The 16106-nt window shown below is 31.9% G+C and overlaps 1 protein-coding gene across 3 annotated transcripts in view; it reads left to right on the forward strand.

Annotated features, from left to right (window-relative positions):
- The first annotated feature begins 1479 nt into the window (after window positions 1-1479).
- Window positions 1480-16106, forward strand: part of LOC127715048 (uncharacterized) — a 30152-nt gene continuing 15525 nt past the window's right edge. For 2 of the 3 annotated variants that reach the window (XM_052221068.1, XM_052221067.1), the window contains exons 1-2: window positions 10794-10839; window positions 12844-14782. In XM_052221068.1, coding sequence (XP_052077028.1) covers window positions 10833-10839; window positions 12844-14414 — 1578 coding nt within the window. In that variant the 5' untranslated portion in view covers window positions 10794-10832 and the 3' untranslated portion in view covers window positions 14415-14782. Of the gene's footprint in view, window positions 1526-10793; window positions 10840-12843; window positions 14783-16106 lie in introns of those variants that run through there. The other variant, XM_052221066.1, reaches the window with a different exon arrangement.

The raw sequence follows: 16106 nt of genomic DNA on the forward strand, positions 1-16106 counted from the left end.
AGGGCTATTGTAAGGGTAATGGTCAGGGCTTCTGTCAGGATCAGGGTTAATGTTATAATCTGGATAGTATTTATTTTTACAGTCAGGATCAGGGTTAGGGTTAAGGTAAGGTAAGGATAATGATCATTGTCTGGTTAAGTGTTTAGATTATTCAGTATAAAGGTTATGGTTAAAGTCAGCGGTAATGTTATATGTTATTGATAATGCATATTTAAAGTTTTTTTCTTGTCATATATCACACCGAAACACACAAATGAAATACAAACCTTAGAGAGGTCTTTCGCTATGCAATTCTGACACTCCAAGGTGTATTTTACGACACGAAAAACCTTACAAATTGCATTATCTGACTTATATACATTCAAAATTCATTTTGTTTTGAAAAGATTATGACAAATTGCTTCTCGTTTTGTCGATCACATTAAAATGGCATATTCTTTTTTCTAGCATTTAGGTTTAACAATGCCCAACGAATACATTATAAATATAACTCAATAATCTAGATATAAAGCAATCACTGTCCAAATAATTCAAAATTTTACTGTTGTTGCATGAAGCAAGAATAAAACAATTGAGGTCTTCCAAAATACTGAATTAGTGTTTTACTCGCGTAGCCTATTAACGTTCAAAACTATAACATGTATAAATATCTCTGTAATTATTTTCTATTAATTTTTCTATTATTTTTAAAACTACATATCTAATTTTACGCTACAAATCTACAACTATTAGGGTACACGTGCTGCTTTATCTCTGATTTCATGAATATGCAACCGCTTAGTCAAAATGTAGTATGCGTGTCAAAATCGTACCATACGCGGTAATGATAACCCTGTACATATATACTGGTCTGATTTCTTATTCCAGTATTATTAAGATAAATATAATACAAATGCTATCCACATTAGAATAAAGAGAGATGGTATGATCGCCAATGAAATAAATATCCATCCGAGTTCAAATGACGCAGATAAAAGCAATTGAAGGTCAACGTACGGCCTTCAAGAATGAGAAAAACCCATGTCGTATAGTCAGCTATAAAAAGGCCCCGATAGCAAATAATTTATGTCTCAATTTTTAATTTGTTTGTGTTTGTGGATATTTGATGTGTTTGTGGGTGATACTGAAATTTTATAGGAACAACAATATCGAAAGTTTTGAAAATAATCAAATATGCTACGATGAAGAGAGTTTACAAATGTCTTTTAGTGGAAAGAAAACATTAGAAAATTGGTACAATATTTTCGTTAAAAAGACTAACTTAAAAAAGTAAATCTATAATTGAAATTGTATTATTACTTTAACTAGTCAAATATTTAGTGTGTAATTTATTTCAAAAACCCACGCAGGACGTTCAGGTTATAAATGTCTTTTATATCACTCAATTAAAGTTGAAGTGTATTTGTAAGGTAATTTATTTTTGCAATGTGAATTTTAAATGAACTATAAATAGAAAAGAAAGTAGACATCAGGGAAGTCCCCGTTACCAGGTAAATAAAGTTAGAGTTTACAACCAAAATGGCAGGTAATAACTGATTTTCTCCTTTCATTCCATTGGTTTCTATACCAACCACGGTTCCTTTACTGCATACTTTAGCTTAAACCTTTTTATCCCCAAAAAAACATATGTCTATATACGCAACATGTTGTAATGACTTTGCTGAATGATAGATGCTGACATGCTCGTCAGTACACATGTATTATGCCTTATGTAAAAAATATTCTAGTTGGAATGAAAACATGTAGGTCGAAAGACGACAAAGGACAGAAAAAAGGAAAACAAATAATTTCTGGGTATCTCATCCAACAGCAAGCAGCTACTTTAGGATCCCGGACGTTCTAAGGTTAGGTGTTCGTCATATAAGATTGCAGATTGTTGGAAAGTATGAATTAAACCATTTATAGTTTTTGTCTCCTCTTGTGATAATCTTTTATTATGAGGCATAAAAACGAAATGTTATCTGCAAAACAAAATATTTGTCAACTTATGTGCAGTATATATGATTGTGTAAGCCATCTGTTAATTATACTTTAAAGAATTGAAAGAACGAGACAAATAAAACAACACAAAACATTAAGAACTATGTTTAAAAACCAAACCAGGAATATGGCAGTTGTTATCTAGAATCCGTGTCTTTGTATGTTGGCGTTGGCATTTGTTGTAGGTTAGTGCTTCCGTTGTTTTCCTCTTATAGTTAATGTGTTTCCCTCGGTTTTAGTTTGTTACCCGGATTTGTTTTTGCTTAATCGAATATCTAGTATGACTATGGAACGACGGAATGATACTTTTGCCTTTATTTATCCGTTTTTAATGTTCTCTCAGTAAAGGACAGGTTTCAGTTTTGCCACAATGGACGTCTCGAATTTTCTTTTATCGTAATATACTAAAAAAAGGTGACCCTTTGGTTCTTAAGTAACACAAATCTCGTCTTACGGTTCATTATCGGCTACAAAATAAAAAAAAATTGGAATTACATGTAATGTCTTAACACGATGACTATCAATAGTTTGAACCTTGAAGATTCAGTAAATCCTTTGCCGCAAAATACGATACAATTGTTCAGTAACTAGTAACATCAATACACAATTCAGAATATTCTGTAACCAACACTTTTTTGTATACAATACAAACCGGTAAAAGCTGAAAAAAGTCTGACACGGAGAGTATTTGAACTCGACTGTACTAGTTTTTACTCGACCATTCTGAATTGGTCTGAAGTTACTTGATATTACTCGACTGTAGTCGGGACCTATACTCGACCCGTATCGTAACAATTTAAACAATCTGAATCTTATTCAACCAATAATCTATCGAGAGAAAAAAAAACAACGTCGAGATCCACTACCGGAACCCCTCTCAACATTACATACAGTCTGCAGTTAAAGTTTTGAAAACATTTATTAGATTCATAAACAATCCTGGATTTTTCTCACCTTAGACAGAAGCTTCTTACAATCAAAAGATAGTATCTAATAGAAATGTTTTTTTGTACAAATATATACTTGAGTAAGATTTTCTACTGTGCAATGTGATTTTGATATTTGCATAATTAATGTTTTTTTGTCAGCTAAATTGTAAAATGATGTAAAAAAATGTTGAGTCTCTTTTTTGTTTTCAGGACAGATAAGTAATTTCAAACTTTTGTACAGAATGCACCAATCAGCACTTTCTTCATTTTTAGGACATCTTAAGAAGATAGAATTACATATAGGGACATAACTCTGAATAGTTATTAACAGTTTAGGTCAACCATTTTGCATTTTTACATTCTAAGTTTTTTAGTAACACAGATTATTTTAATTCTGTTTTTTGTGAATGCTTAAAAAGCAATGATGAAACTCAATATTTAAAACGCATTACTGAACAGCAAAATGTTTTGTGATCACAAGAGCAAATAATCGTTGCAGATAGAAGACTTCTAAAGAAGTAACTTAACTTAGTTATTTAGATCAGTGTATTTGACTAAGTGATGGTACTTCGATACCTAATAAAATGTACTACAAAATCTGAAATGTTAGGATAAGTGAGTTGATAGGTTAATTCTGTCAGTTTTGTAAGAGGTGTCTACTATGTAGAATTCTAGACAGTTATGTGGCTCCAATATAGTCAAATCTAACCTGTGACCTGAATACAACCTGACATCTAATTTATGAGGACCTGTGACCTTTAAAAATGTTATTAACGACGAATCTGATCAGTTTAGAACTGTGTAGTTTGCTTAAAAGTTACCTAGTGACCAGCGGCAATTTTTAAATGTGACCTTTTGATCGATGTGTTGTCAATTTGATAATTAAAATTTGTTTCCCATTTTTTTGTGTACCATGCTGAAATTGCTTAGTATACATGTTTAAAAATGTCATTGAACATTGACTGTCTTGTTTTTTTCTTTCCACTTTTCACCACCCATGTCCATAGAATGAATAATGTAGTTTTTTCATCAGTAATGGACAGATGTTCTATTTAGGTCAATTTCAAGTTGACCTACAAAACGTGGTTTAATCAATTATAAGATTGTCAGATTGTTTTGGATTTATGAGTTTGTATGTCCCTTTGGTTTTACTTTTTGGTATCTTTCGCCTCTCTTTTATGGACAATAGGAACTTCATACCATAAAAATTAGGAGTTATGAGCGTTATTTAAGGAATGACTGTAATATTTTTTCTGTCTATGAAGAAATAACATAAAAAATGTGGTGCACACTGAATAATCCGCGTAGCGGGTTATTTTAAAGTGTGCACCATATATTTTATGTTATTTCGAATAGACAGAAAAAATATTACGGTCATTTCTTATAATTTAATTCTTAATTCCATTTTAAACCGGAGTAAATCATGAAAAAACGTTGATGACGTCAAGGTCACATGACAAAATTATATCTATGAGCTGATAAACAAAACAACGTCAGCCAATCAGAAGACGCCTTACATCCAAAATTAAATTATCTATTTATGTTGATAAAGGTTATTTTGACTGTGTATGAGGACTAAACTTGGAAGACCTACTAACAAACTGAAGGACCGAAGGTTATGTTTGTAAGTGAAAAGTTGAGTTAACACATCATTTATTTTTGTTATCTCATCAAGAAACAAGACAAAACATTTAACATTGGAATTATTACCAAAAAAATGAATAATTTATAACTTTTTTAAGGCAGTGCAAAAGTTCTTTAGGAAAAGAATACAAATTATCTACACTTCTTTTTATTGACTGAAGTTTTCCTTTTTTTTAACGTGTTTTTTTTTTCAAATTTAGTTTGAAGATATTTAGCATTGACATAACTACGGATACTGTAAAACTTTTAATTTCTGATGTACTAGTTATTGCTGTAACAACATATATAATAGTGTGTGAAAACAATGCACCCATAAAATATTATCTGTTTATGACATTCAATAACTTAAGAAGAAGAAAAAAATTGATGTAAAATATATAATTGCAAAATTTTTTATCTTTATACATTAAACTTTGAGGTGTTGAAGTTGCTTTTTATGGCATTTTTTGGCGGAATTCTCAGAAAAAAAACTTGGAATAGTTACCAATCATATTTTCCTCTATACCATTAATAGATGATTGCACTATATTCATAAAAAATATGCATATATACATACAATATGTATTGTAATATTTGTTTTACCACATTACTCAAAGTGCAGATGCAGAATAAAATATATGTTGTTGAATATTTGATTAAATTTCAGAATCTGATGTTATTGTTAATATCTGATATGTGATAAAAAATAATGTTATTTTTATTATATATCATGTATATTAGAAATAAATTATCATTCCATAAATGAGTTAAATGTACTTGTTCCAAATCAAGCATCTTGTCAATGGTTGTTAAGGCCTATTCATAGTTGTTCATTTTCAGAAGCAGTTTCAGTTAATATAAACAGATTTTTTTTATGTCTGCTGAATTCATCTGAAAATGGCCGTGGTTAAAAAGTGCTTTACATATTATATTGAAACATACTGAGCGCCTGTTTAAACCTTAAAACCTGCTGCGTTTTATGCACCTGTCCTAAGTCAGGAGCCTGTTGTTCAGTGGTTGTCGTTTGTTGATGTGGTTCATAAGTATTTCTCGTTTTTGTCGAGCCTGCGACTTTTGTCGCAGAAAGCTCGACATAGGTGTAGTGATCCGGCAACGGCGACGGCGTTAGCTAACTTCTTAAAAGCTTAATATTTCAGAATACCTGGATCCTTCATACTTTGTATATATATGCCTTATGTTATGAAGTTTTCGTCTGACATATGTCCATTGACCGTGACCTCATTTTCATGGTTCAGTGACTACTTGAAAAAAAAGTTAAGCTTTTTAGTATTCTTAATTTCTCTCTTATTATGAGTAATAGGATAACTATATTTAGTATGTGCGTACCTTGCAAGGTCCTCATGCCCGTCAGACAGTTTTCACTTGACCTCGACCTCATTTCATGGATCAGTGAACAAGGTTAAATTTTGGTGGTCAAGTCCATATCTCAGATACTATAAGCAATAGGTCTACTATATTTGGTGTATGGAATGATTGTAAGGTGCACATGTCCAACTGGCAGGTGTCATCTGACCTTGTCCTCATCTTCATTATTCAGTGGTTATAGTTAAGTTTTTGTGTTTTGGTCTGTTTTTCTTGTACTGTATGCAATAGGTCTACTATATTTGGTGTATTGAATGAGTGTAAGGTGTACATGTCCAACTGGCAGGTGTCATCTGACCTTGACCTCAGTTTCATGGTTCATTGGTTAAAGTTAAGTTTTTGTGTTTTGGTCTGTTTTTCTTATACTGTATAAAATAAATCAACTATATTTGGTGTATGAAAATATTTTACGATGTACATGTCAGTCTGGCATGTTTTATTTGACCTTGACCACATTTTTAGGTTCCTTACTCAATGTTCAAGTTTTTGTTTTTGGTCTATTTTTCTAATACTTTCAGCAATAGGTCAACTCTATTTAAATTATGGAATGATTGTAAGGTGTACATGTCCAACTAGCAGGTGTCATCTAACCTTGACCTCATTTTCATGGTTCAGTGGTCAAGGTTAAGTTTTTTTAGTTTTGGTCCTTTTTTCTTATACTATATGCAATAGGTGAACTATATTTTGTGTATGGAAATATTTTAGGATGTACATGTCTGTCTCCCAGGTTTTATCTGACCTTGACCTGATTTTCACGGTTCATCGCTCAGTGTTAAAATTTGGTGTTTTGGTCTATTTTTGTTCAACTATAAGCAAGAGGTCAACTATATTTGGTGTATGGAATGTTTATAAGGTGTTTATATCTGTCCGCAAGGTATCATATGACCTGAACCCCTTTTACATGGCTCATTGGTCAATGTAAAGTTTTAATGCTGAACTTTGTTTCTTAGAAAATATAAGCAATAGGTCAACTATATTTGGTGTATGGAATGATTGTTAGGCGTATCTGTCTGTCTGGCAGGGTTCATAATACCTTGACCTTATTTTTATGGTTCATAGGTCAATGTTAGTTTTTTTCATTCTTCACTGCTATCTTTAATCACTATAATCAATATCAATGGTATATCACTAAGTTATTTCACTCTTAACCACAGTTATCCAGCATATCTTCATGTAGCTGATAATAACCTATACAATTAGTAGTATGAAGACACTATGATAGTTGTCTTCAGCAGGCCTGGCAGCAGCGTTCATACAGGCATCAGCAGCATCGACATTATCTAATTATTTACAGCTTAAAATTTATAATGTATGTCTGATAGCATTTACTTTCAACATAACTTCAATTAGAAATACACGACAGGCCAGACATTTCTGTGTGTCCACTCTTGTATAGATTAGACCGTTGGTTTTCCTGTTTGAATTATTTTACGCTAGTCATTTTTGGGCCCTTTACAGCTTACTGATTGGCGTGAGCCAAATCTGCGTGTTGAAGGCCGTGCTTAGACCTATAATTGTTTACTTTATATAATTTGTGACTTGGATGGAGAGTTGTCTCATTGCCACTCAAACCACATCTTCTTATTTATATGAGTATTGACCTTTAAATAAATGTTTGATTTGTTTGAAGTGGCGATGATGTATAAATTTTCGTCTGTGTGACCATTTCTCAGTTAAAGCTCCCTTGCTCTTCATTCTTTATATTTTACATTTATAAATCTAAAAAAGTTCCGTTTTTGTGAATTATTTGCAAAGACTTCAGATTTGTGTAAATAAATTGGCTACCATTTCAATTGAATCGAAAATTTCCAAGGCCGTTGCACTTGGGTGCATAAGAAGGAACAGCTGATTTTATTAAATGGTGACACCTGTAGCTTTACTTATGAAATATCTGATGCTGTAGTTGAATTTAGGACCTTGTTCCATATCTGATTGATAGATGTCTCGTGTTAACAATAGGAAATTAACAAATTCAATGACTGTTGGTACATTTCAAAATTTAAAAAAAGTTTGAAATAGATTTTCATTACAAAGAAAAGATAAAACGTAATAGAACATCAACTAAGGAAGACTTTTAAAAACAACCAAATAAATTACTGCAACAAAGTTAATCAAGTTGTAGGTATTCTTATGCGCCCATTTTAATGTCGGACCTATTTCTGAATTGTTATGAAACTCTTACTTGCTCGGTTTTTACAATGTTATATGCATGTGTGTGAGTTTAACTGTTTACATCTGAGCAAGGATACCCGATTTGTGTAAATAGAATGGCTGCCTTTTCAATTGAATCGAAAATTGACAGGCATTGAAACTATTAAACATTACCTATACTAAGATATGATATTAACAGCATCTGGTAACTTTTCTGGACCAAACAAGAGTTACTTAAGACAGACATTTAACCTTCTAAGGTAGTCAGTGTGGGCTGTTGCCTTTACTTGACGTCGTCGTCGTCGTCGTCGTCGTCGTCGTAGCTCAATTTGGGTTCGCTGTAGCAAAAACAAATGAAACATAAGGGTAAAATGCATTAATTGTCAAATTTTGAAAAATATGACAAATAGAAAACATCTGACAGGACATAAGTGATAAGAATGTCAAGATCTGCCTACTTTCTGATTGCACCAAAACTATCATTATAGGAATTATTGCCCTTAAGGGCGTTTTTGACTAATTTACAAGCTTTTTCTTATTATATTGAAAATCATGATAGTTACGTAGAAATTGTGAACAACAAACATTATCAGCTAAACAAGATATACAAGAACCCCATATATGATTGAAACCATCGGATGACTCGTTGTAGGGGTTATTACCTTCCATGATGATTTTTTACTAGTTTTGGGGTGTTTTCCCACAATAGTTTGATAGAAACTGTAAATATTAAACATTATCAATCATACAGACCCACAGGAATTGTTTTTCATCCGAAAACATTGAATAACGCTTTAGAAGAGTTATCGCCCTTTAAAGACGGGTTTTTACTTATTACAGGTATTTGCCTCTTGAAAATACAATATATATAGGTTGAAACGATTACCAGCAAAACTGATCGGTATACACCATGTACAACAAGGTCTATACGAATGCAATTGTAATAGAAACCATTGACTGACTCCTTATAGTAGGAATTGTACTTAAAAGATGTTTTTTACGAATTTGTTGTTAGGTGTTTCTCTATTATTCAAATATTTGACAATAGAAGGGTTCAGGTTCATAAGAGCCTCTTGTATAAGTTGCGAATTCTTTTTACACACGCGTTTCCGAATACAAAAAAATAATTGTAAACTGTAAATTACAAAATATGACCATATTAATGATGATTACGGTTGGAATAATAGGTTTATAAACAGGGTAAGGATTAGGGTTACAGTTTGAATAGGGCTAATGGTTATACTCAGGGTAACGGGTTAGGGCTATTGTAAGGGTAATGGTCAGGGCTTCTGTCAGGATCAGGGTTAATGTTAATCTTGATAGTATTTATTTTTACAGTCAGGATCAGGGTTAGGGTTAAGGTAAGGTAAGGATAATGATTATTGTCTGGTTAAGTGTTTAGATTATTCAGTATAAAGGTTATGGTTAAAGTCAGCGGTAATGTTATATGTTATTGATAATGCATATTTAAAGTTTTTTTCTTGTCATATATCACACCGAAACACACAAATGAAATACAAACCTTAGAGAGGTCTTTCGCTATGCAATTCTGACACTCCAAGGTGTTTTTTACGACACGAAAAACCTTACAAATTGCATTATCTGACTTATATATATTCAGAATTCATTTTGTTTTGAAAAGATTTGAGGCAAATTGCTTCTCGTTTTGTCGATCACATTAAAATGGCATATTCTTTTTTCTAGCATTTAGGTTTAACAATGCCCAACGAATACATTATAAATATAACTCAATAATCTATATATAAAGCAATCACTGTCCAAATAAATCAAAATTTTACTGTTGTTGCATGAAGCAAGAATAAAACAATTGAGGTCTTCCAAAATACTGAATTAGTGTTTTACTCGCGTAGCCTATTAACGTTCAAAACTATAAATATCTCTGTAATTATTTTCTATTAATTTTTCTATTATTTTTAAAACTACATATCTAATTTTACGCTACAAATCTACAACTATTAGGGTACACGTGCTGCTTTATCTCTGAATTCATGAATATGCAACCGCTTAGTCAAAATGTAGTATGCGTGTCAAAATCGTACCATACGCGATAATGACAAACCTGTACATATATACTGGTCTGATTTCTTATTCCAGTATTATTAAGATAAATATAATACAAATGATATCCACATTAGAATAAAGAGAGATGGTATGGTCGCCAATGAAATAAATATCCATCCGAGTTCAAATGACGAAGATGAAAGCAACTGAAGGTCAACATACGGCCTTCAACAATTAGAAAAACCCACGTCGTATAGTCAGCTATAAAAAGGCCCCGATAGCAAATAATTTATGTTTCAATTTTTAATTTGTTTGTGTTTGTGGATATTTGATGTGTTTGTGGGTGATATTGAAATTTAATAGGAACAACAATATCGAAAGTTTTGAAAATAATCAAATATGCTACGATGAAGAGAGTTAACAAATGTCTTTTAGTGGAAAGAAAACATTAGAAAATTGGTACAATATTTTCGATAAAAAGACTAACTTAAAAAAGTAAATCTATAGCTAAAATTGTATTATTACTTTAGCTAGTCAAATATTTAGTGTGTAATTCATTTCAAAAACCCACGCAGGACGTTCAGGTTATAAATGTCTTTTATATCACTAAATTAAAGTTGAAGTGTATTTGTAAGGTAATTTATTTTTGCAATGTGAATTTTAAATGAACTATAAATAGAAAAGAAAGTAGACATTAGGGAAGTCCCCGTTACCAGGTAAATAAAGTTAGAGTTTACAACCAAAATGGCAGGTAATAACTGATTTTCTCCTTTCATTCCATTGGTTTCTATACCAACCACGGTTCCTTTACTGCATACTTTAGCTTAAACCTTTTTATCCCCAAAAAAACATATGTCTATATACGCAACATGTTGTAATGACTTTGCTGAATGATAGATGCTGACATGCTCGTCAGTACACATGTATTATGCCTTATATAAAAAATATTCTAGTTGGAAAGAAAACATGTAGGTCGAAAGACGACAAAGGACAGAAAAAAGGAAAACAAATAATATCTGGGTATCTCATCCAACAGCAAGCAGCTACTTTAGGATCCCGGACGTTCTAAGGTTAGGTGTTCGTCATATAAGATTGCAGATTGTTGGAAAGTATGAATTGAACCATTTATAGTTTTTGTCTCCTTTTGTGACAAACTTTTATTATGAGGCATAAAAACGAAATGTTATCTGCAAAACAAATATTTGTCAACTTTTGTGCAGTATATATGATTGTGTAAGCCATCTGTTAATTATACTTTAAAGAATTGAAAGTACGAGACAAATAAAACAACACAAAACATTTAGAATTATGTTTAAAAACCAAACCAGGAATATGGCAGTTATTATCTAGAATCCGTGTCTTTGTATGTTGGCGTTGAATTTTGTTGTAGGTTAGTGCTTCCGTTGTTCCGTTGTTTTCCTCTTATAGTTAATGTGTTTCCCTCGGTTTTAGTTTGTTACCCGGATTTGTTTTTGCTTAATCGAATATCTAGTATGACTATGGAACGACGGGATGATACTGTTGCCTTTATTTATCCGTATTTAATGTTCTCTCAGTAAAGGACAAGTTTCACATGTTTCAGTTTTGCCAAAATGGACGTCTCGAATTTTCTTTTATCGTAATATACTGAAAAAAGGTGACCCTTTGGTTTTTAAGTAACACAAATCACGTCTTACGGTACATTATCGGCTACAAAATAAAAAAATCTGGAATTACATGTAATGTCTTAACACGATGACTATGTCAATATTTTGAACCTTGAAGATTCAGTAAAACCTTTGCCGCAAAATACGATACAAATTGTTCAGTAACTAGTAACATCAATACACAATTCAGAATATTCTGTAACCAACACTTTTTTGTATACAATACAAACCGGTAAAAGCTGAAAAAAGTCTGACACGGAGAGTATTTGAACTCGACTGTACTAGTTTTTACTCGACCATTCTGAATTGGTCTGAAGTTACTTGATATTACTCGACTGTAGTCGGGACCTATACTCGACCCGTATCTTAACAATTTAAACAATCTGAATCTTATTCAACCAATAATCTATCGAGAGAAAAAAACAACGTCAAGATCCACTACCGGAAGCCCTCTCGACCAATCATATTAACGTATTATCTAATATCCAAATCATTAAAGAATTATTAGTTATTTTTCTTCCAGTTAACATTACATACAGTCTGCAGTTAAAGTTTTGAAAACATTTAGTAGATTCATAAACCATCCTGGATTTTTCAAAACTTAGTCAGAAGCTTCTTACAATCAAAAAATAGTCTCTAATAGAAAATTTGTAACAATTTTTTCCTCATTTATGTTGAGCCTTCGACTAACAGCAAAGTAGACGAGACACTGGGTTCCGCGGAACCCTTACAATTTTTTCCCCTTTTTAGATTCTTATTTTTATAAGAATTGTGTCCCTTGTGTAGAAATTCATTCAACAGGTACTATATAAGAAAGTTGTTTACCAGATAAGAACAATCGATGTAAGATATGTGGTTTAATGTTGACGCACAATTTTTTTCGGATTAGAGAATGCAGTCATTTATATCTATGTTTAAAACCATATCCTGAAAAATTAGACCAAAACTCGGGGTATGACAAAACTGACGCATAAGTTTATATCACTTGTTTTTTCACAACTATTTATACAAAATGTTAGGTTTTTGAGCCAGATTTGATGAAAAAATTTATAAATCTTAAGGCAATTTTTAAGACTGTGCGAACACACTCCTTCAATTTTTCTTTAAAGAATCAGCGACACAAACTGAATCAATAGCTTTGTATCATTATCTACGCCAGAACGTTGTTGGAACAGAGAAACATGTAAGAACAATCAGATTGATGAATAATGTTAGAGACAATTTACAGAGCAATACGACTTGGACATTTATTACCAGTGGAAGTTTCGGAGATGGACTACAGACACGAGGTAGTGATATAGATTTAATGGGGGTATTGAAACTGATTGAGGTCTGTGAAGACGCACAAACTTATTTCAATGCTAATAGAATACATTTTTCAATGGAAGTGGAAGATACACAGCCAGGTTTCGCTAAGTTACGTCTAGTGCACAGTAATGACAAGAGTATCTTAAAAGACTGTTATGATATCAATGGTAATTTCTACTTTTCAAATCTTTTATTTAAACAAAATTTTGCAACCGACATTTTTTCGACTATACATGGGCCATGTATGTCCGATAAAGCTGGAGTATATGACTTTGCAAGCTGTTTACATTGTAAATTATGGATAACACCAGCAAAACAATGGATAGGACGATCAAATAAATCATGGCCGAGATACGATATTAAACAGGCTATTGTAAAACACGGGGTTCTCTTTGTACCTGTAGGGGTGAAAGGATCTACACAAGAAGAATTAGAATGGCGAATATCATTTTCCGTTGCTGAAAAACTACTTATCTATTCATTTACACATACACAATTATTATGTTATGCAGTTATGAAAATTCTTCTGAAAGATGTTATAGCTTTAGACATTGATTGTAAAGAATTACTTTGTTCATATTTTATGAAAACACTTTTGTTTTGGATGTGCGAAGAATTGCCTTCATCAATATGGAAACCTGAAAACTTGATATCTTGTTTCATGAGATGTTTCAGGAGGCTTATATATTGTGTTGAATACTCACTTTGTCCGCATTATTTTATTCCTGAGAATAATCTATTTGAGAATAAGATACAAGGACAAGCACAGAAAACACTTTTAAATAAGTTGTCTATCCTTAACAGTTACGGTTGGCAATGTATCCTATTGTCGGATCAAGTCCCGAATTTAAATGAATTGGCATCGGATATACGTGAAGAGACAAGTTATTCATATGCCAAGAGTTTAGAAAGATTATTAAGCTTACAAATGTATTTTGTCCACTCTACGTGCACTTCTTTTGATTTTCTCTTGGAAAAAACTTTATGCAAGGTATTGTCAAGTAAGAGTTCAAAAATCAAATACTTGTACGCAGAATATATGTCAAAATTTTATTGCAAAAGTGAGCGAATTCTGCCAGAGGATAATACATCCTATAATAAATCTACTTATAAAGAGTACAATACTTATATAAGTACTCTTCTTCTTAACACACATCATGACGCTGTATCTGGATGGTTAATGCTATCTTTGTATTTCTACAAAAGAAAACAATACAATACAGCTCTTTACATTATTCAGTATTCTCTATCAAAATGTTCACCGGAAAAACTTCATCAATTCATGCAGTATTCAGATATTCATCATGAACTATTTAATTTACACGTATTCAGGAATATGCATATTGTTCAGTTATGGAATTTTTACTATTAGGTTTAGTGTACTTTATACACCCTAAGTTACAACCGAATGAATTACAAATGGGAGTACAACAAATTATTCCTCCCATAGTTTTTGCTCATGCCCTTCGTGTTCTATGTCATTATCATCTAAAGAATAGCAGACAAAGTTGGAATTTCTTACGGGATCTACACTTGACTATAGAGGACAACCGTTTTATAGCTCATCCCATGTTGAAAAGTACATCTTACTACATGCTGGGCATATGTTTTCAATTGTTAGGTGACATAGAAGCAGCGAGACAAGCTTTCGTGCATTCTACAGAATTGTTTCCCGATCAAAAATATAACAGAGCATTCCAACAATTGTCATTCATAAGCTGAATGTGTTTATTTTTTATGGTATGTCTACTATCGTTATGTTTGTTGTTTTTTTTTTTCATCAAATGTTACAGTATTTTTTATCAAATGCCATCAACAGTTATATTTCAAAATATTAATGTATACTTAGTTACTGTAAGTGTTAAAGTTTGTAGATAAGAGGAAAAAAAAAATATCAATGTTCAAGATATATAGACCTATTCATTTTATTCAAATAAATCACTACACCAAGACTAACATGCATCATTGGTGGTTTTTCGATTTGAAGATGATGATTATGTTGCTGCTTCTACTGCTGCTGATGATTGTAGTGATTTTGATTGAGTGTCTTAATCTGTATTCAAATATCAATCTACGGTTTATTAAAAGATATTCCAACAGGCCAGTTCGTAATTTATTGTAAGCCTGAGCGGTAAATAACATTATTTGCAATTTATATATATAACTAACCTGATTAGGGAACGGTAGTGTTATCTTTCCGGGAATGATTTGTTTACTATGTAGAATTTTGGATAGTAATGTGGCTTCAAAATGATAAAATCTGAACTGTGACTTTGGAGTATTTGGCAGGCTACCTTAATACAACATGACATCTGATATTAAAGGACCTGTAACCTTAAATCAAATTTTACATATGATCAGTTTAGAACTGTATAGTTTGTTTAGAAGTAGCCTAGTGACCAGAGTCAATTCTTAAACGTGACCTTCCGACCGACGGGGGTTTTCTACTTGAGCTTCAATTATTTCTATACAGATATTCTTCTTTAAAATTTAGTACTTATGACATTTCACAAGTCCACTGTATCCTCAAATGAAGGAAAGACTGAATTTGTAAGGATCTAGATAATTTACTTTTCAAATCAGTTTGTGGAATAAGCTGGTTACTGCAAATCATGTTACGTACATGTGAATTGAAGCAGACAATTGATTGACATGCAATGCTCCATATTCATAACTAACTTTTTAACGATTTCTCAGCATAATAATGTTTTCTATAAAGAAAAGATAAATAATTTGACTGATATATCACTGTTTAAATGATATTAATAATTTTATATAAAAAATGTCCTAGGCGTCAATCAAACAACAATGAATCAACACATAATTGGACACTGTGTTTAGTTGACCTGTAGATTGCACAACAGTGACATAACCATTTATACAATGTTAATTAGTTGAAAAAAGTTAACATCAATGATATAAGTATAATATAATAATGGTGTTGTAAATTTGAGTATGTTTCCGTAATTTTTGTGTAATTTGCTTAAATGTGTTGTATACATACTTGAAAATGTTATTGAAAGTTAATTTTTTGTTATTTATCACTCTACTTTTCATCATACAT

This window comes from Mytilus californianus, unplaced genomic scaffold, assembly GCF_021869535.1.
Source record: "Mytilus californianus isolate M0D057914Y unplaced genomic scaffold, xbMytCali1.0.p SCAF_9, whole genome shotgun sequence".
NCBI lineage: Eukaryota > Metazoa > Mollusca > Bivalvia > Mytilida > Mytilidae > Mytilus > Mytilus californianus.